At 40.4% G+C, this 19,045-nt stretch overlaps 1 protein-coding gene across 18 annotated transcripts in view; it reads right to left on the minus strand.

Moving 5' to 3' along the window:
* Positions 1-19,045, minus strand: part of PROM1 (prominin 1) — an 89,551-nt gene that overhangs the window by 8,301 nt on the left and 62,205 nt on the right. For 14 of the 18 annotated variants that reach the window (XM_089777820.1, XM_089777823.1, XM_089777822.1 and 11 more), the window contains 11 exons: positions 17,360-17,423; positions 15,151-15,310; positions 14,510-14,662; positions 12,311-12,434; positions 11,446-11,549; positions 10,915-10,999; positions 9,318-9,464; positions 8,955-9,026; positions 3,288-3,380; positions 2,259-2,276; positions 1,787-1,840 (listed from right to left, as the gene is read on the minus strand). In XM_089777820.1, coding sequence (XP_089633946.1) covers positions 1,787-1,840; positions 2,259-2,276; positions 3,288-3,380; positions 8,955-9,026; positions 9,318-9,464; positions 10,915-10,999; positions 11,446-11,549; positions 12,311-12,434; positions 14,510-14,662; positions 15,151-15,310; positions 17,360-17,423 — 1,074 coding nt within the window. The remainder of the gene's footprint in view (positions 1-1,786; positions 1,841-2,258; positions 2,277-3,287; positions 3,381-8,954; positions 9,027-9,317; positions 9,465-10,914; positions 11,000-11,445; positions 11,550-12,310; positions 12,435-14,509; positions 14,663-15,150; positions 15,311-17,359; positions 17,424-19,045) is intronic. The other 4 variants (XM_025178398.3, XM_014580564.3, XM_014580555.3 and 1 more) reach the window with 1 other exon arrangement.

Here is a 19,045-nt window from a genome sequence, read left to right on the forward strand (position 1 = left end):
GGAGCTAAGACAGGCTGGTGGTAACAGGGAAAACTGCTGCCAGGACACTCTCCCGTCTGTTCCCGATACTCATGAGACTAACAGAGCATAAAGGCAGCTGCTCTCTTGGCTGTACAACCACTAGCCACTATGGAGAAGGAAAGCAGGTGGGCTGCCTTAGGGAAGCTCTGTCAAGCTCAAGTTTCCTGCAGTTTGGCAGAGACTGCAAGAATGAAGGGACAAGTTGGGCACACTGTACCAGAGGTAGAGGAGATATCCAGCATTAACTAGACAGTGGATAGCATTTTACTAAGCACAGAAATGGGCTTATTTTTAACATGCAGCCAGGTAAGGCAATCCTCCCTCAATAATGAGGGAAATAAACTGCTGAGTAACTGCAAAATAATTTCAGCGAATTGTGCTGTGTTTTTGTAAGTGAGAATTAAAACATTACAAAAGCCTGTTTAAAAAATAGCCACAAAATATCTTTCCATCTGTGGGTGTCTCCTAGGCACTGTAACTACCTAGATAGATAATAATCAAATGAAACTTTGAACATCAAGTGCTTTACAGGGGGATGGGGACAGATGAGGAAACCAAGGCACGTTAACCTCTGTAGACCAGAGTTCAGGCCCTGAGATTCCCTGTCACAGACCTGCCAAGAGACATGGAAATTGAAACATTGAGCACCACAATGCCTAACATTTTAGGTGCCCAGAACAAAACAAAACAAAACCAAAAAAACCACACCACAGGGACAACACTGATACACAAAACCTGAGTTAGACCCCTCAGCTCCCTACACAGTGAATAGGGAGACATAGGGACATTAGTCTGTGATCCTCAAAGTCAATGCACTAGGCTAGGTATTAAGCAAGCTAGCCAATGGGAGGTGGGGGAAAGGGCTGAAGCCTGGTGCATCTCTCTAAAGGCCACCAATGAATCAGTGGAAGATAAGCGTTTGGGTGCCTAAACTGCATGCAAGGCCCAAAACAAAACAACTCGTTTACTGAATAATTGAATTTTAGAGCAGTTTAATGTAAAAGTGGAACAGCTTTCATCAGAGTCTGCAGGAGCACCACCATCGGAATAGACTAGTGGCTAGGGTACTCACTTGAGATGTGGCAGATACCACTTCAAATCCCTTCTCTCTTTGGGAAGGTGGGCAGCTTGAAACAGGAAGGTTTCAGATCTCAGGTGAATTCCCTAATTAAGTGTTCTGCGGGCAGTCATCCCCATTTGCCTTCATAGGCACTGACTTCTCTAGTCAGTAGATGCTTGACCCCAGGACTCACCCTATCCCTTCCCCCAAGCTTCTTGCCCCAGAGCACCCACAGAGTTGGCACCTATGTTCCCCCTCCCCAGCCAGGCCTGCAGATGGGGACAAAAAGGGCTACCAGCAGTGGCTGGAGCCCTGGGCCCTTTAAATTCCCACCAGAGCCCTCGACAGCACCGAGGGCTGGCTGCCTCAGCCCGCCCTTCTGGGAGTGCAGAGCCAATTCCCCCAACCTTGCCCAGTGGGCTGGTGGGGTTGTCGGCCTGATGGGCCTGGTGAGTTCACACAAAAAAGGTGCTTATTCCTATTTTTCCAGGCTTGTGAACTGCTCTGAGGCTTAAGTGGGAGACAGGTGTCCGAAAAATGGAACTTAGTCGTCATCTAAATATCTTGTGCATTTCATTAAGTGTTACACTACTCCTGCTACCAAAAAGCTGTCAGTATAAAAATTTTGCAAATATTATGTCCTGTACGTTTGTGGTAGGATAGAGTTAAAGTAAATTAAGTTCTGATTGCCAGAGACTAACCTACCGTAAGTTCAGATGATGTCCTCTGAAGAAATCTAATGCTCTGATTTAAAGTGCTCTGGTTAAAAAAAAACAAACAAAAACAAACAAACAAACAAACAAAAAAAACACAAGTAAGAATCCTCTTGCTTTACTGCAATGTAGAAGAACAAATCACCCAGATAATCAAAACTAATAACATTTTTATATACTTAATATTAGTACATTACTTGCATTATCCAAGAAATGATTTTCTACTAATGGAACTAGCAACCAGTATGTGTAAGAGAGATTCTAGGAGGGAAACAATGTTTTTCCTGAAGTACAGAGTAGTGTACAGAATAGGGTACTAGAAGAACGGAGGACTTGAAATGCAACTAAAGTTTGTAGCAGTAAGACTGGATATCTTATCTGAGGATAAGGGAGAATAGTTCAAGTTAAATCTCATTATAAAATAATATACTGTGCACACGTTTGGAAAGGAAAAAATCACTTACCCTAGCTTTTACATATTTCTTGACAGTCAGTTTTGGAAAAAGAAAAGATGAGAATAATTAAGAGTTAGTTAGAAAAGAAACAATGAAGGATCAGCAGATAAATGAGAGACCCAAGACTTCTCTATAAGAGGAACGCAGGGACAGAACTACATTTCTATTCAGAATTGTGTGTGTATATTGCTATATTAAACCCTACTCCTGAGAGGCACTGAAAGCCCCTGGGAAGATATTGACCTTCCCAATGCCCAGTGATTTCAGACAGTTCCTTGGGGCTTTCCAGGAGATGCTCATCACCTAAAAGAACTGGATCCCGAGGGGCTAAAATAATTTAAACTGAAAAATGTAAGCAGAATACACAGAGAAAAATTGGCAGAAGAGCTGTGATTTGAACTTGCTACTCTTTAAAACAAAAACAAAACAAAAACGTGCCTGGCAAAGCGTGTTAGAGGGAACATTTTCATATATTTGAAAGGTCAAGGAAGAAGATTTTTCTTTGCTTGTAAACATTACCTTGTAGGACTTCAAACAGTACAAAACCCAGAAAGTAAACTAACCATTAAATAAATGTACAAATTATAGTTATTTTCTTTGACCAACATGAAGTGCAAAAAAGGAAATAAATTATGTGAAGTTAGACTATGTACTTCCCCCCCGCCTGTCCTACTGTATTGTTCTAAAATCCTACACATAAAAGTAGAAAATAAAAGGACAAAAGAAGTCGGGTTTTCACAATATTATGCAACAGTAGTAACAAAGGTAATGAATTTGTTATGCTAAAAATGCGCCTGACTATGCTTTTAATTACATATGTACATACGCACGCATGCGTGCGTCATATGCCTTTATTTAGATCCAAAATATGCTTTTGCATTTTATAAGTATACATAAAAACATTAATATGGAATTTGCACAAAAGAAAAGAGTTATTTGTTATACAGTAAACTTCTGATATTCTACTATGTGGTTTGTAAAATATACCAATATTTTAATATAATTATATTTTCATAGTGCAACACTTCAATATTTTACCATAGATTGCTCCAGTGGAACAACTTGTTGATTATGAATCATTCGAATACTGTTTGCATGTCCTTTTAGTGCATTTTCCAGTGCTCCTTTGGGCTGCAAATGTAAACATAATAGTTCAGTTTGCTGAGCCGTGTGGTTTTTGTAAAGTGATATTTTTCAAAATCAAGACTCAGGCAAGACAAAGAAATGTCATTGATTGCTAATGCACATGTACAGTCTGCTCACAGCGCATAAAACAAACTGAAATATGCAACATTGTACTACACATGCTACAACACTGGGAAAGCACCCTAAACACAGTAGAAATTTCAGTAACAAACCAATGTGTAGTTCTAATGTAGTCAGAAAAACGTTAGAACACCTATAATAATTCAATAGAATGATTTTTCACATAGGGCACATTTTCTTCTCTATATCAAAAGACATTACTTTTGCTCTAATGTCTGAAAGGCTCATTAAGAATGACTGATCTTATTAAGAGAATGCACCACTTATTTTATCCACTGTCTCTCAAGGTGCAATGGCGCCCTCCACTGGGACTATAGTTTTCCCTCTATAGATTAAAACAGTAACATGTAGGACTGGTACAGATTTAGGGACATCTAGTTTTTTGAAATATGTACAATTTTAAACAGTCATTTAATTTCAGGAGATTTCCATTCAGAAATAGTACCATCTTTGAAGGATTTGGCAAAGGAACATTTGCACCTTTTTTTCTGTTTAATGGCTCCTTCTTAGCTGAATAATTATGAAAATTAAAGCTTTGCAGTCAATTTCTAGACCTCTCTCCCCATAAAAAAGGGTTTATCTATACTCTGATAGAAGACCCACAGCACAATTTTGGTTGGCTCAGGTCAGCTTCCTAGAGTTGTGGTGATATAAAATTGCAGTGCAGACCTGACTCAGACAATAGGAGGGGCACTGGACTGAGGCTCCCTTACAGATGGGCCTAAAAACTATTTATTCAGGCAAAACAACTCAGCAAGTAGCAACCAATTACTTGTAAGAGGGAGGATCATTAGAACTACTGTCAGTCACCTCCAGCACCAGACATTACAGCTTTTTCCTCTGTGTTTCACACATTTATTTATAACTTTTTATGATCTTGGGGGTTCATTATGTAATGTGTTAGCATCTCATTTCCATGTTAACTCTCCTCTCCTGACATTACGGGTTTTGTTTCAGTTCAGACCAGTTGTTTCTAGCTTCTTATCTATCTTACCGTTTCTTGTTCTCAAACGGGATTGCTTTGCAATTTCTTACATGCACATGGTGATCCTCTTACACTTACGATACTAAGTGTTTTCAGAACACTCTTAAAATCCACAGTAGGCTTCTCTCATGCCTAAAATATGCTTCTTTGCACCCAATGTTCCCCACTGTGAAGCTGCAGAATCCTAATTCCTGAGTGCCTACATTTAATACATCTCCTTTTTCCCCTCAACTGCCAAACCTATATCTTAGCTTTCCAAATCAGTGCAATTAGCACAACTGCTATTATGGCTTGCACAATTACAGAATCCACTGATATCATGAATACCCACAGATATTCTCGGATTAGGTATACTAACTCCCACCATGGGGCATTTTCCAGTGTTTCTGGGTCACTTCCAATATTTACACTATTTCCTGGATATTTACTCCTTCAGAAATGCACATTTAAATGCAATGGTGGCATGGCTCAACTTAACTGTATCAGAGTCTAGGGCAGCACCAATTAGAAGCACACTAGCTGATGCATTGTAGATCTCATTCTAGGGAAATAGAAAAGTTACCCCTTTTATCCAGGTAATTTTTCTTGGAACTAAACAGAACATTGGCCAGCAATAACACATGGATCTCAGAGCATGGGTTCCAGCCCAAGACTGAACATTTACATTGTAATTGTGTAGCCTCACAGTCTGAGATTTGGTGCCAAGGATTTTTTTTATCAGAGTAAATATATGAATATATGTCAACTAGTTCATTCAGAAAGACTCTCTCCCCCATTCAAATCCCAATCCTTTGCTGAGAACGCGGATGACAACAAGATCTTGCTTTTCTCTCCCATGTAGAGAAGGAAATAGGCCAGATTTGTTTTTAAAACTATAACTTGCTTTTAATTTGTTCACAGTGCAGAGAAGAGGAAAATCGGTTCTCTCCCCAGTGAAGTAGTTTGTCAGTGGGATGAGTGGGAAGAGAGACAGCAGCTTCAAGAAGGCTGGTAGAACTAGGACCCTACCAACGAGCAGCAGTCATTTCTTATTCGTGAATCCACTTACTGTACAACTAACACTTGTCTGTGATGTGGATACAGAACTATTGATGAAAACAGATGCCTGCAATGTGTTAGCAAAACCCAGTGCTGAACATGAGCAATAAGTAAAAGTAGACCAGGAAACTGAGTGGTGTACCAGTTCAGCTTTGGCCACAGGTCCTTTTTAGACTATAGACATCCCTAGAATCTGTGCTCCTTAGGGAGAAAAAGCAACAGCCAAAGGACTCCTAGTGGGGCTAGACAATTCAAGGTATTCAGCAAGAATACCAGAAACCAGAGCCATCAACAGGCCTAGATGTCAACTGTCCTGGGGAAGACACTCTAGAATCCCTGGTGGGACAGCTCACTGTGGACACACTGACAGAGTGAATCCCCAGGCCTGTAACAAACAACCCAACCGTTCAGGGGAAGGAATACAGGGAGGCAAAAAACAGAAGAATGTGCAATAAAGAGAAACCAAATTGCTGTAGTGGCCGAACAGATGTTGAAGGAGTGGGCTGATAAGCAGTCAGAAAGCATTCCGTAACCCTCAAGTGTGGCAGATTAAATGTACCAACTGCTATTAGCAAGACATTAGCAAATGAGGTTTAGTTCAGTTCCTGTACTATAGCTGCCAGATAAGTCCCTACACATAAAATCTCCAACTATATTGCTTGCATTCCTCCAAACTTCACCTAAACATCCAGAGCTATCTAAAACAGCATGGGATCATAAAATACAAATATCCTTAGATGCTAGGGTCAATTTCAAAGCAATTGCGCTTCCCTGCATGGATTCCAATGCATCATGTTGTTCCATCAACGATCGCATCCATTACTCTGATTGGCATCGCCAAGGAGTACTAAATACAGAGCAGGAAAACTTCCACAGTGACAAATAAGGCATTTTAGTACTGTATATTTAACAGCAGACTCGATCTTTTCTCTACTTTTTTTAAAGCACCCACAACAAAACTATAATATCACAGATCATCTCATTTTATAAATGTGGCAGAATCTATCATTAAAGAGTCTCTTTCATGAGCAATTCCAGGGAAAGGGGAGGGTCTTTAACTGCTTTGACTGAGGACTTGAGTATGTTGGACCTTGAGGTGTCCCACTTGACTCAAGAGAAAATTTCCTATGAGCTCATTTTGTTGGAATGCAATTCTTTGGCTGTTAAATGGATAATGAATGCACTGTAATAACTTTAATGAAGAAAAATACAGTAGCCTTGTGCTTATGAAAGTTGTACAAACAGAAGACTTAACATGTTCAATGTTGCTTCGTGGCAACATCCTCTGGGGGAGATTCATCTACATTTTTGCATGAAAGGTGTTCAGTTAAGGCAACATCATTTTAAAGAGGAAGCAAATAAAGGAATAATGAAAGCTGAACAGTCAGTGAAAGTTTCAGAGTACTGTACAAATGAAGAAGCACATTACTGTTAAGTAATCAGAGTTGTAAATTCAAGTCTAGCATGAAGCCACTCCCACCAACCTTTGAACTCAATCTTCTTTCTTGTTCTAACTTGACCTTGCCATCACCAACATACAAAACAAATCCTAAATTACCAGGGCTAGATGCAGGCAATATAGACCTGTGTTTTAGACACCAATGCCTCAAGTCAGGCAATGACAGAAAAATCTCGGCTTTCATTAAAAAGGTGTCTTGCTCTCCTAATCATAAAGAAAAACTGAAAACAGTGTAATCAAACCAATTATCTGCATGAGTGTGCAGATAGCCTGAATCAAGAGCTATGAAAGGTTTGACCTGCACTAATGGGGTGCTAACTCCAAAACTGAGCACAAGGGGTCACCATCCCCCAGGGATGAAAGCAGATGCTGGGAATTACCAGCATTCCCTTAAACTAGGCCTGGCATCCTAGCGCAGCTTTTTGGCCCCAGAAAGGGTGGGGCTGGGACAGACCTTCCCCCCAGCCAGTCCTTTATGGCTGGTGGCCAGGAGGCCCAGGGCTGAAGCAGTGTCAAGATCAGAGTGTCAGTCTAGACCAAGAGAAGCTCCCAGTTCTCCCCCCTCACATTTAACTCACCTGAGCAGCAGACAACTTTAAGCAAAAGCAAGATGGGGCTTGTTTGTATGAGTGTATGCATGTGATCAGGTTCATCCCTTTTCCATTTAATTCAACAGCAGCATTTAATAAAAGCAATATATGTGTAAACCTGGGTTGGTCTTTAGTGAAAATAAAGTAACAACCTTTTAAATTGCTGGGCCCCAGGGCAGCTGCCCGTTTGCTCCCCCCATCGATGACTCTGCTGATAGGGCCCCCAGCATGGGAATAGAGGTGGGGGGAGAAGGGGGGAACTGTCTGTGTGTAGGCCAGGCTGGTGGCCAGTTCTTCCAAGTACACCACACCAGTCTACCTTCACTTTTGTTGCCTTTCCCATCACCACCACGTAAATAGAGAATGTCTGGTAAGAAGAAAAGTGCAGCAGGCCTGCCCCATGCACCCAACAAGCTGGAGTAAACACTGGGGGCTACTCTTGTCTCTCTTGGAAAAGGAGGTGTTCCTATTACCACCTCAGGATGTGGAAGGAGTTCCTCATGCCACTGCCTCCTCTTCTTTGCAAGGAGAGAACCCCTCACTGTACAGGAACATAGATATGGTAGGGCCATGTTATGTGGGACACCAGATTGCTTTGGCCCCGATTCTTATGCTTGCTCACTATTCTATTGTCAGTTTATTTAAAAAAAACAATGTATGGAAATATAAAACCACATGTGAGATTTTAGCCTTTAGCCTATGTAACTGTGCAGATCCTTCCCCAGGTGAATTTGCTTGTATAGTGTTATCTACATTTCCTATCCTTTTTTGGTTTGTAACTTTTGCCTATAAGCCTTTCACAGCAGATCCCATCTCGTGGATGTTTGTACAGTGCCTAGCACAACAAAGCCTCAGTCCCATGGTGGGGGTTTAGCTGTTAACCCAGTATAAATATTTTCTAAAAGCAGCATCCACTACATAATAACTGGACAATGTATTCAAATAGATTTTCCTCACCATGATTTGGGTCAGTTTTCTCATTAAGCTGAGATCATAAAATATAATGATTATCTGAAATGGAGTTTCCAGGATTTGCCAATTTCTTAAACAAAAAGCAACACCACTAAATACTCTATAAATAAAAACCAAGGCAATAGAGGCAGAAATGATGTGCATGGGCATATAGAGGGAAGAATGAATAATATTAAAAGAAATGAAACATGCCACGAGTTACATATATATTTCGCATACCCCATTGCAAGATGTGTGCATGTGTGAGAGGAACAAAGACTGTTCATATACAAAATCCAGTTGGTGGATATTTACAGTGATAAAATGTTGATAATACAAACTACAAAGTGTAGGGAACTTTTAGCATTGAATAGCCATCAGTTCTACATTCTTTGCATTGTTCAAATAAAACTCACCAACTGGTCTGCTCTTGCTTCCAAATCATTAGCAAATGATAGAAGATCCACTTTGGTAACACTTTTATTGATCTAAACAAGATCCAAAAAACAAACTTATTCTCATTCTACTGAATTTACATTTACTTTAAAATTATGGCACTGTTAGATAAATTTAACCCTTTCCCTAAATATTGAGTTATTTATGAATCTAATCTCAAGAGGTACTCTTATTCAAGTACTTTTGTCCAACTAATTGGATCCCTTAAAAGCCCACACATGAACCAACCTTTGTTTTAACAGGCAAAACAGAATAAATGTGCACTACTGCATTTTCTTCCAGATGTTAATGACCTCCCAGATTTGAGGTTACCATTATCTTACCTCTGTCAAATACGCTGCAAAGTTTATTCCATTTATCCCTGAAGAGCTGAAATTCAGAAGGTTCTGCTTTCCAATTTCATCCAGCAAAATTACACTGCTAAGATTTACATTAATATGTTCAATTTTCAGTGATACATCTTCTGTATACTGGGATGGGGGGGAAAAAAAGACAAGAATTGGTTCACACAGAGTCCATATTCTTCCTGTGATCTGGCACTCCCTACTTGAAAGCACTTGCTCCTGTTTACGTACGACTCCTGTCACTTAATCCACACAGAAATTAAGTGATCAAATTCTATTCTCAGCTATACCACTGGGTGTCCAATTAATTTAGATAATTGGCCCAATTCTCTCTCCCCCCCCCCCCCATACTCTAACCTTGCAGTGTCCTAACCCCGTCTCTGCATCCTTTTGGCTTCTCTATTTCAATGACATATTTCAATGTACTTCTCTCAGGAAGGCCCAATTCCTATCTAGAACAGATACCAGGATAAAATGCAGGAACTAAAGCTATCTTCAAATGGATAAGTTATGCCATATACTATCTGACAGATCTGGAGAACACAGAGCAGTAGCATTTTATCTTCAGTCCTGTCAAAAATTCTGTACCATAATCAGAAAATCCTTTATATTTTCCTAAACACAAGGATGTTGACCAGAAACCATCCTCTAACAATTTATAGAGATAACAGAAAGGCCGAGCCTACTATGCAATGCAAGACAAGTACTACACTGATTTGTGCCATCCAGCAGAAAAGGCACTGGACTGGGACTCAGGAAATCAGAGTTCTAATCCAAATTTGCCACTTGATTGCTATAAGTAATTTCATGTCTCTCTGCCTTCCTTTATCCTCGATTTCGCATATTGTTCTTACACTCTGAGGTAAGGCTCTCCTCTTACTGTGTGTGTAGGCACAATGGCCGTCATTATGAGGCACAGACCTTTGTGGGGCTACTGCAATAAAAATTAGAACTGCTGATGACTAGTAATGTCATCTAACTAACCTTGGACAATTCTAAAAACCAAGTTGGGGGAAATAATTTTTTTTCTTCTCTCAAATACAAGTTGAGACACATGTTGTGGGGAGCATATAGAACAGAAATGCATCTCTTTGGCAACTTTAATTCTAGTTCTTGCCAACTGAACAGGTCAGTACAGGGGCTTGCAATACAGAGAGTGAGATTGTATAATGTCTACATCTCAGCATCTCCTGGAGAATGCTTGACTTTGAGGTCTGCATATAAGTAAAATAAAAACAAAAGAATGTCAGTGCCTAAGGCCAGAACGAACTACCAGATCATCTAAGTTGATCTCCTGTATATCACAAGCCATGTCCCACTTCCAGCAACATTACTTATTTATAACCCCAATGCACAGAATGGAAGAATTCTACAAAGTGACTTACCAAAATTATATACTTTTTCCCAGCTTAACCAGGTTTAACTGCTAGAAACTATAAGGGACAACTCCTCCTTCCTCCAAATACCAAAAGTACTGCACTATATTCATGAACACCTACAAAAAAGTTAGCTGACAACTGCAATCTCCTTTCACTCTCCGAAACTAGGATCACAATCACAAACTTCCTTTACTTACCATGCTAATGTTAAGAAACTCATTAATTTTGAAGAGATTTTCTAGATGAAGTGTGGTATAAATTCCTTTGTTTTCTTTGCAGTCACTATGAAAATAGATGGTATATATATCAGTTTAAATATCAATCTTGGTGCCTCTTTAAAAATGATTAACAGTGCTTGCATGTTAGATTACATTTTTTAAAAGTCTTATCACTTGAATGTCAGGCTATAGAAAGGACAGTATTGACAATGCTGCTTAGTCTGAAAGATTCTTTGATGCTATAATACACACAAAACAGCTTTTAACAAGTGCAATTGCTTTTTTTCAATTATATTATACTAAGACCACCTACAACTGATTTATAGGCAGGTCATCTCACTTTTGCTACTGATTCACAAGGATATTGAGAGTTACCTTGTACAGTAAAGGCAATTTATGGTGTTGGAAATCTAGCATATGGAAACTGATGGAAATGAAGACATCAAGAATCACAAAAAGCAATGCATGTTCACAACAATAAATCCTGGCCAAGATTTTATTTTTTTATACCTGTAAACTTTTTCAAAGGTCAAATTAATATCTGGATTTTTAAGCACGATGCCAGAAAGGTAGTTTCTCCAATGCCGATTCAGTAAATAGGGAGTATCCAAAACCTAGAACAAAAGTGAACTTAAGTTTTTTATCACAAGTCTACATTTCTAAAATCCTACATGCCTTTGTGCAAGCTTTCATCACACACATATGTATGCCTCACCCTCAGTTCATCTGTTGATGAAAATAAAAACAGCCATACAACACCCCAATGATCTCTAAGGAGCAGAGTATGCAACATATCAGATGCTTCTGAGCGACAGGGAGATTTACGTCCAGGGGCAGGAAGACTGTATTTGCAACATCATTCTCAGGGTGAATCTACACAGCAGGGCTTAATGCGAAATATGCTATGCAAATTGAGCTGTCAATTGTGTATCATTTCAAAATACCTTATTTTGAAATAGGCAGCATCTACACAGCACTTATTTCAAAATAGAGCACTCTTCCTCTGACTTCCTTCATTCCTCATATAACAAGGGTTACAGGAGTCGGAGTAAGTCATCCTCCAGCTTGATGGTATTTTTGACACTATTTCGAAATAAGTGCATGCTGTGTAGATGCGGACTAAGTTATTTAGGAATAGTGCTAGTTATTTAGAAATAGTGCTGCAGTATAGACATACCCTCGGTGGCACATTCAAGCAAGAGGAAGTTAAGCCTCTCCACCAGAGTGGATACTAAGAGCCTCATATTATCATGACACAGTCTGTATCAGGGCAAAAGTTACAAACCTCTCACAGACTCGTGGGTTTGGTTTTTGTTGGGGTTTTTGGTGGTTGGTTGGATGTTTTGTTAAATACTTTCAACATGAATAACCTCACCTTGAACAAAGTCCTGTCTTCAAAGGGTTCGCAGACCAGCTTTTCTACATTTCCACCTGTAACGAAGGTGATTACCACTATCGTCATCAGCACCCAGGAGAAAAGGAAACTGAATCCAACTCCGCTGAAAAAGGAAGACATCCAGTGAGAGTTTAGGAACACCGACGTGCATGCAGTAGCTAAGCCAAAATGCAGGAACTGTTGCAAATACCAAGTAGATGCAAAGACTATAGCGCTGCATCAAACTCAAGCAGAGGTCCCCAAATTATGGGACATGGGAAGGAATGTTTAAGTGAGTGCAGTGTGGCAGCCTGGGCTACCTTCCCATGGGGAGAAGCAGAAAGAGTGCTACCCCGCCCCAATCCTTCTGGCTCTATCCCTTGACCCCTTTCCCCTGGCCACAGCTCCTCTCCTGGCCCCACTCCCAGTCACAGCTCCAACCTCAGATCCCTAATCCCTTTCTGCATTTCCACATTTCCCCCTGCCCACTCCCACACCCCTTGGCTCTGGCCTCAGCTCCAAGGGAAGTGGACAATGTACTGGGATAAGGAGGGGTATGACTGTCAAAGTTTCAGGGACCACTGGATTGTCTAGATGGACATTTAGTTTATGGCAAGCTGGGGTCTCCCTGTGGGATGTTACATATCAGGTAATAGAACAGTCAAGTAACTGCATGAATTCTTAGCGGTTAGTCAGCTATTCTATAGTCTCCAGCCCCACTCCTGGGGATCCTCCTGCCACTTACCTCTGCTGCCTCTGATACAGAGGCAGCAGCACAGGGTGGCAGCAACCCCTGTCCATAGGGGTACAAGCTCTCCATGGACAGGGGAAGCTGCTGGGGACCAGCCTCTGTCCGCAGTGGGCCCAAATTCGGACCCCCGTGGATAGGGGCTGCTGCCACAAAGCAGTCTATGCCTGCATTGGGCCCAGGCTTGCCAAGGATAGAGGCTGCTCCGCAGTATGTGGAGCAGCATCTGTTCACAGGAAGCCTGGGCCCACCATGGGCAGGGCCTGCTTCACAGCAGCCACCCTTCTCCCTCCCCCTGTGTAGATACCTCTATTAGGGGCAGCAGTGTGAGGGGGGCAGGCAGCACTGTACAGCTGGTGTAGGAGGGAACTGGCTTTGCACACCCCTCACCCTTGCTGCCTCAGATTCAGAGGCAGCGGTGGGGAGGGAGGAAATATGAGTAGTCGACTAGATTAACCAATAAGCCTAGGATAAACTTAAAACTACAACAAATGGTCTGGTAGCACTTTAAAGGCTAACAAAACATGTAGATGGTATCATGAGCTTTCGTGGGCACAGCCCAATTCTTCACAGTTGATTACTCTTCTACATCCCTAGTCTACATCACATTAGAATGTTGTGCACACACTGCACACTTAAATTTGCTTACTTTGAAATGGGAGTAGATTAAAGCACATTAAGGATCAGAGTCTGCGAGCCACAAGCAGGTTCTCTCACAGCTTAGGTTAGAAGTGGAGCACATTGCCTGTGTCAAGAATGAGTCCATTGTTTTCTAAAAAAACTGAATGAAGCCTCTAGTTTTGAAGAGTGGCTTTGCAAGTTCCAGATGTCCTCAAGAGGAAGAACGGATTCAACCCAGTGCTAAATCCCTAAGCATCATTACCATCCACAAAACAAAGCCCTCTGATCTGATAGAAAGAGGCCACATTTCCCTAAATTTCTGATGCAACAGATCTACTCTCCCCCTTTGGGAACGCAAACTATGTTTAAAAATATGTTCCACGCATATTACTATTTAGAGGAAAAACTACCAATTCTATTTAGAGGAAAAACTACCAATTCTATTTGTAGTCTAAATACTTTGACAGAGCATCCAATTTTGCAATTCTCAAGTTGGTATAAATGGGATGGATGTTAGCTATGATGCTCTCATTATAACAGCTTAATGTGTTTTATCTTATGTTACCTTCTAGTAAAGAAATCTATCAATGCCAACCAATTTCATCGTTTAAGCATCCCAAGGCCAGATCTTGCTTCCACTGAGGCTCTTAGATTTCAACCATTTAACCTGTATCTTCATCTTGAAATCAATTTTTCTCCTCAGTTGACCAAAGTATATATTTACCCAGGTGCTAAAGCTCTTCAAAATATACTTTCCACATTATAGCACGTAACTGCAGGATACGTTTGTACAATAGTTCATTTATATTTGGTAAAAACAGAACACTCACGCCATAAGGAAATTGCCTCCAGTGTTTGAAATACAGCCTCTGGTTGTTGGAGAAGCATGTTTATCATAACCGCAGGTACCACATACTAATCCAAGATAGTAAAAAACCAGGATCAGAATCACCATGCAGCAGAGAATGAGACAACCCAACCATCTAGGGAATCAAAGACAAGTTACAGGATTAGTATGTATGGCATATCACAGTCCAAATATTAATCATGAGAATTCGAGAAGAAATAGCAAAGAATGTTAAGGGTAAAAAATACTACATGTGGATGACAATTCAGAAGAGTTCCATCTCAAAAGGATTATAAATAGGGCTGTTAGAAAACTGTGGAATTAACATATTTGCAAACTATCACTGTACTTCTATGTTACAACCTTTATCCACATCCTTTGTCATATCTAAATAGATTGTAAGCTCTTCAGGACAAACGGTCTCTTACTTTCTGTCTGTAGAGTGCACAACACAATCCTGGCAGGGTCTCTATCACCAGACAAATAGTAAATTACAACTTCACAATAGAATCAAAGCTACACCCAGTGATCACATTTTTACTGTCCTGACAAAAACTAATTATTTAAAAATATTCCTAGACAGCATACCACACACATATTATTACTTAAACAATATGTACCTACCTGTAGAAGTCATATTGTTCCACTACTGGGAAATAATCTTGAACAAAAGCCTCACCCTCAGTCAGATATATTGAGAAATCAGCTAGAACCTTCTGAACAGGAAGCTTTTTAGTGAAGCTAGTGATATTTGAACCAACAGATTCCAACAAATTTTTGATATCTGAAAAACCAAGCATTATGGGAGTACATTGTTACAAGTCCATAAAAAAAGTTATATTGCAAGAACAACAACTTAACATACTCATTCTTCATATACAATCTGGCTGAAATGAAAGGAAAGCCATGAGGACAAGCATGAAACAGGACAGGCAAGCCACAAGGACTATGAGCGCTCAATGTAAGATAATGACATTTTAAGATGCACATATCGTAATTTTAACATTCAACTTAAAATTAAGGCTGCTAAAGTCAAAGTTTTCTGTTGATTCATTTTAGAATGAGTCTTAAAACTCCAGCTAACATAAATCTTGCATTTTTTTGTAATATAGCAAACAAGGCAATACATTTATGAATGACCAGTGGGAGACGTTTCAAGATTGGTATACTGTAATAAGTAGTGTTTAAACATACACCCTGTGAAAGAAATTACAGATCCTATATTAACTTCTCAATGCAGCAAAGAGCTAGAAATTCTTTAAATATACATGTATACTTTAAATATAAAGCCTTGCCAATTAATTAGCAGCATTCTTCATCTCATTCTATGGGCATCTGAATTTATGAAGGAACATAATCTGCAGCTGTAATTTAACAATTATATTTAGCTGCAGAGATCCTAAAATATTTCACACTCACATTGTACTATAAATACATGAAGAAATGTATTTTTCAGGGTTTTTTTCCTTCAAGAGTCTGATGCACCCTATTCTGTCAGGATGCATCCTGTCAGATGTCAACTTGCCATATGAATTTGTTAAGGGTCAACACTGTCACCTTTTCTATGCTTTGATAGAAGTAGATTCTGGTAACAGGTTCCTAGAATCAAACCCTCCTTCTAAGGCATAAAATATTCATGAAATTTTTCTATTTTGAACTTGTTTTCTATCCTGTACTCAGTTATTAGAGAGAAACACCAAACTGCTAAAATAATGAAAGCTGGCCTGGCTTTATGCAAGTTGGCAGCTACTGGAAATGAGCATTTTTGCATTTAGACCTCCTTAATGAGAAACTCCCATCACCTTAGAAAACTTTGACTCATTTTAGACACGGACACACAGTATGGCAGTTTTACATACATATTGAGTACTATTTGCCAGACTTACAAGGAACAGCTGTTAGGATAGCCAGAACAGGTCCACAATGTAAGCATAACAATTAAAATAGATCAGTATACACATTCATATATTAAACGCACTACATGTTAACCTATAATGGTAAATAAACTATTAGTCAATTTAAACTGTTTTAACTGTTTGATTTTTGGTTACTTAAAAGCCAGATAAGAGAAGTTAAAATATTATGTAAGGCATGCACTTTACCCACTAGATTTCACATAGACCAGTTTCTTTTTTTATTAGGAGCTTAGCTTAAATAAATGGTTACTGTGTGCGCTTCCAACCAAAGCACTGTCAATATTATAGCAAAGTAAAGATACAGTAACCCATATGCCATTTACATGCCAAGATTTCACTTGCAAAATAGTAATAATCTATGAAGCCATGTACAAGACACCATACGTTGTATTCTTAGATCGAATTATGAGCCAGTGCTGCCAAAAGTAGTCTTTCAGTATACAGAAACGTGAACACATTTTATATTTAATCTTTTACAACATTTTCTGAGATCACCAAAAAACAGGATACAAAAATATACCCACTAAAAGACTGATACAGGCAGTCCCGGGGTTACATGGATCCGACTCACATCGGATCCCTACTTACAAACGGGGTGAGGCAACCCCGCACTAGCTGCTTCTCCCCAGCAGACCAGGGAGACGCGGAGCGGCTTATCTCAGCAGACACCTCAGCTTGAGAATAAAGGACTGAGGGAAGTGAGGTGTGGGAGAATAAAACTGAGCTCTGGAGAAATGTTTGGTTAGAGTTTCCCCTACAATATGTACCAGTTCCGACTTACATACAAATTCAACTTAAGAACAAACCTACAGTCCCTATCTTGTACGTAACCCGGGGACTGCCTGTACTAAATTTTAATGTTATGCTCAAGAAAACAATTTATCAAAATAAAAAGCAAATTCTATCATCAGTTTCACCTGATAAGATGTTCCTGGTTTGGTTCAGCACTAAATCTGGAGTATCATTAAAGGCTGCGTAACCCTAAAATAAAGGTCAAGGGTTAAAAGAATCTCTCAATGCTGAATTGCTCACATTATTTTAATGCCAAACTAGCTAACATTATACTTCTTATATCTTATCTGGTATGTCAGACAAATTTCATGTCACCCACTGAAAGAACAAAATACTACAGAAAGCTAAATGAGAGAGTCTAATCCAGGTAGCTTGCTCTCCCAAATAGTCTTTGGCTAAGCAAACACACACTTCTTTAAACATATGTCAGTCACAGTCTCGTGATTGTGACCCTAAAGTGCTTATTGTGTGTCTCAATCCTAATACTTACAAAGCTAAGGGCTGGTCTACACTATAAGCTTAGGACAATTTTGTAACAAGTGTGTCTAGACTACCTAATCCCTAGCCAGCTACCTAAGGGGCTTTTAAAATGGATCCATGTACTCCCCCTGAACAAGCAGCGTGAAACCTAAGGAGACATTCAGGCCTCGTATTAAGGGCAGTATAACATTGAGTATTGTACTTCGGAGGTAGTGGCCTCCCTGTGGTGATCCAGAGTTCTCCCTTGTGAACGTTTTGGCGAGCACTTTGAACTTCAATGTTTTTCAGCCAGGGAGCAGGAGAAGCTCTGGGAACTTCTAAGTGTTCATTTCCCATTGGGGCAGCTGGGAGATCTTACCAGTACAGTGGTGACAGTGGGTATGCATGCTCAAATGCCTTCAGCATGGAGTGTTCAGGAGATGGTTTGGGGGGGGGGAGAAGGGAGAATGAGGGAGAAGGGAGAATGAGGGAGAAAAGTGTGCAGGCAGAGCTCTGAACCAGCAAAAGAAACACTGATATCTATGTCAAAAGCATACAAGGCAGGGCGGATAAGGGCTACCAGGAGCACACAGCAATACCATGTGAAGATAAAGGAGCTTAGACAAGTGTACCACAGGACAAGGCTAGTTCTGAGCCACAGACATGGGAGGCTGGCAGTATACACCCACAATGATCTGGGATCCTAGGCCAGAATTCCTAACTTCTGCAAGGACTGTGGGATAGTTACCCACAATGCATTACTCCTTACATCTACAATGCAGGCTTCTTATGTAAGAACTGTTTTGCGCAAGAGTTCTTGTGCAAAAGGTCTTGCGCAAGAGCTTGTCCACACTGACATGTGCTTTTGTGCAAGAACTGTGCTTTTGCACAAGAGCGTCCATGGCGGTGTGGACACTATTGCACAAGAAAGTTCTGATGGCCATTTTAGCCATAGGGGTTTCTTGCGCAAGAAACCCTTGTTGCCCGTCCACACTGCCTTCTTGAGCAAGAGCTCTTGCGCAAGAGGGCTTATTCCTCATTGGAAAAGGAATAACTCTTGCACAAGAAGCCCTCTTTTCTGACGCTTTACTGTAAATTTACTTGTGCAAGAACATGTGTGCAGTGTAGATGCTCCGCAGGTTTTTGCGCAAGAACGGCCATTCTTGTGCAAAAAGCCTGCAGTGTGTAGACACAGCCCTTGAGTGGATGCAACCCCTGGCAGTGAGGATGTGTTCCATTGACCACTGCCACCTAGTAAGGATACAGGGCTGGCTCCAGGCACCAGCAAAACAAGCAGGGTGGCACATTGCTTGGGGCAGCACATTGCCAGGGGTGGCATTCCTGCCGGCAGG

This window comes from Pelodiscus sinensis, chromosome 4, assembly GCF_052426305.1.
Source record: "Pelodiscus sinensis isolate ZL-2025 chromosome 4, ASM5242630v1, whole genome shotgun sequence".
NCBI classification, from domain to species: Eukaryota; Metazoa; Chordata; order Testudines; family Trionychidae; genus Pelodiscus; species Pelodiscus sinensis.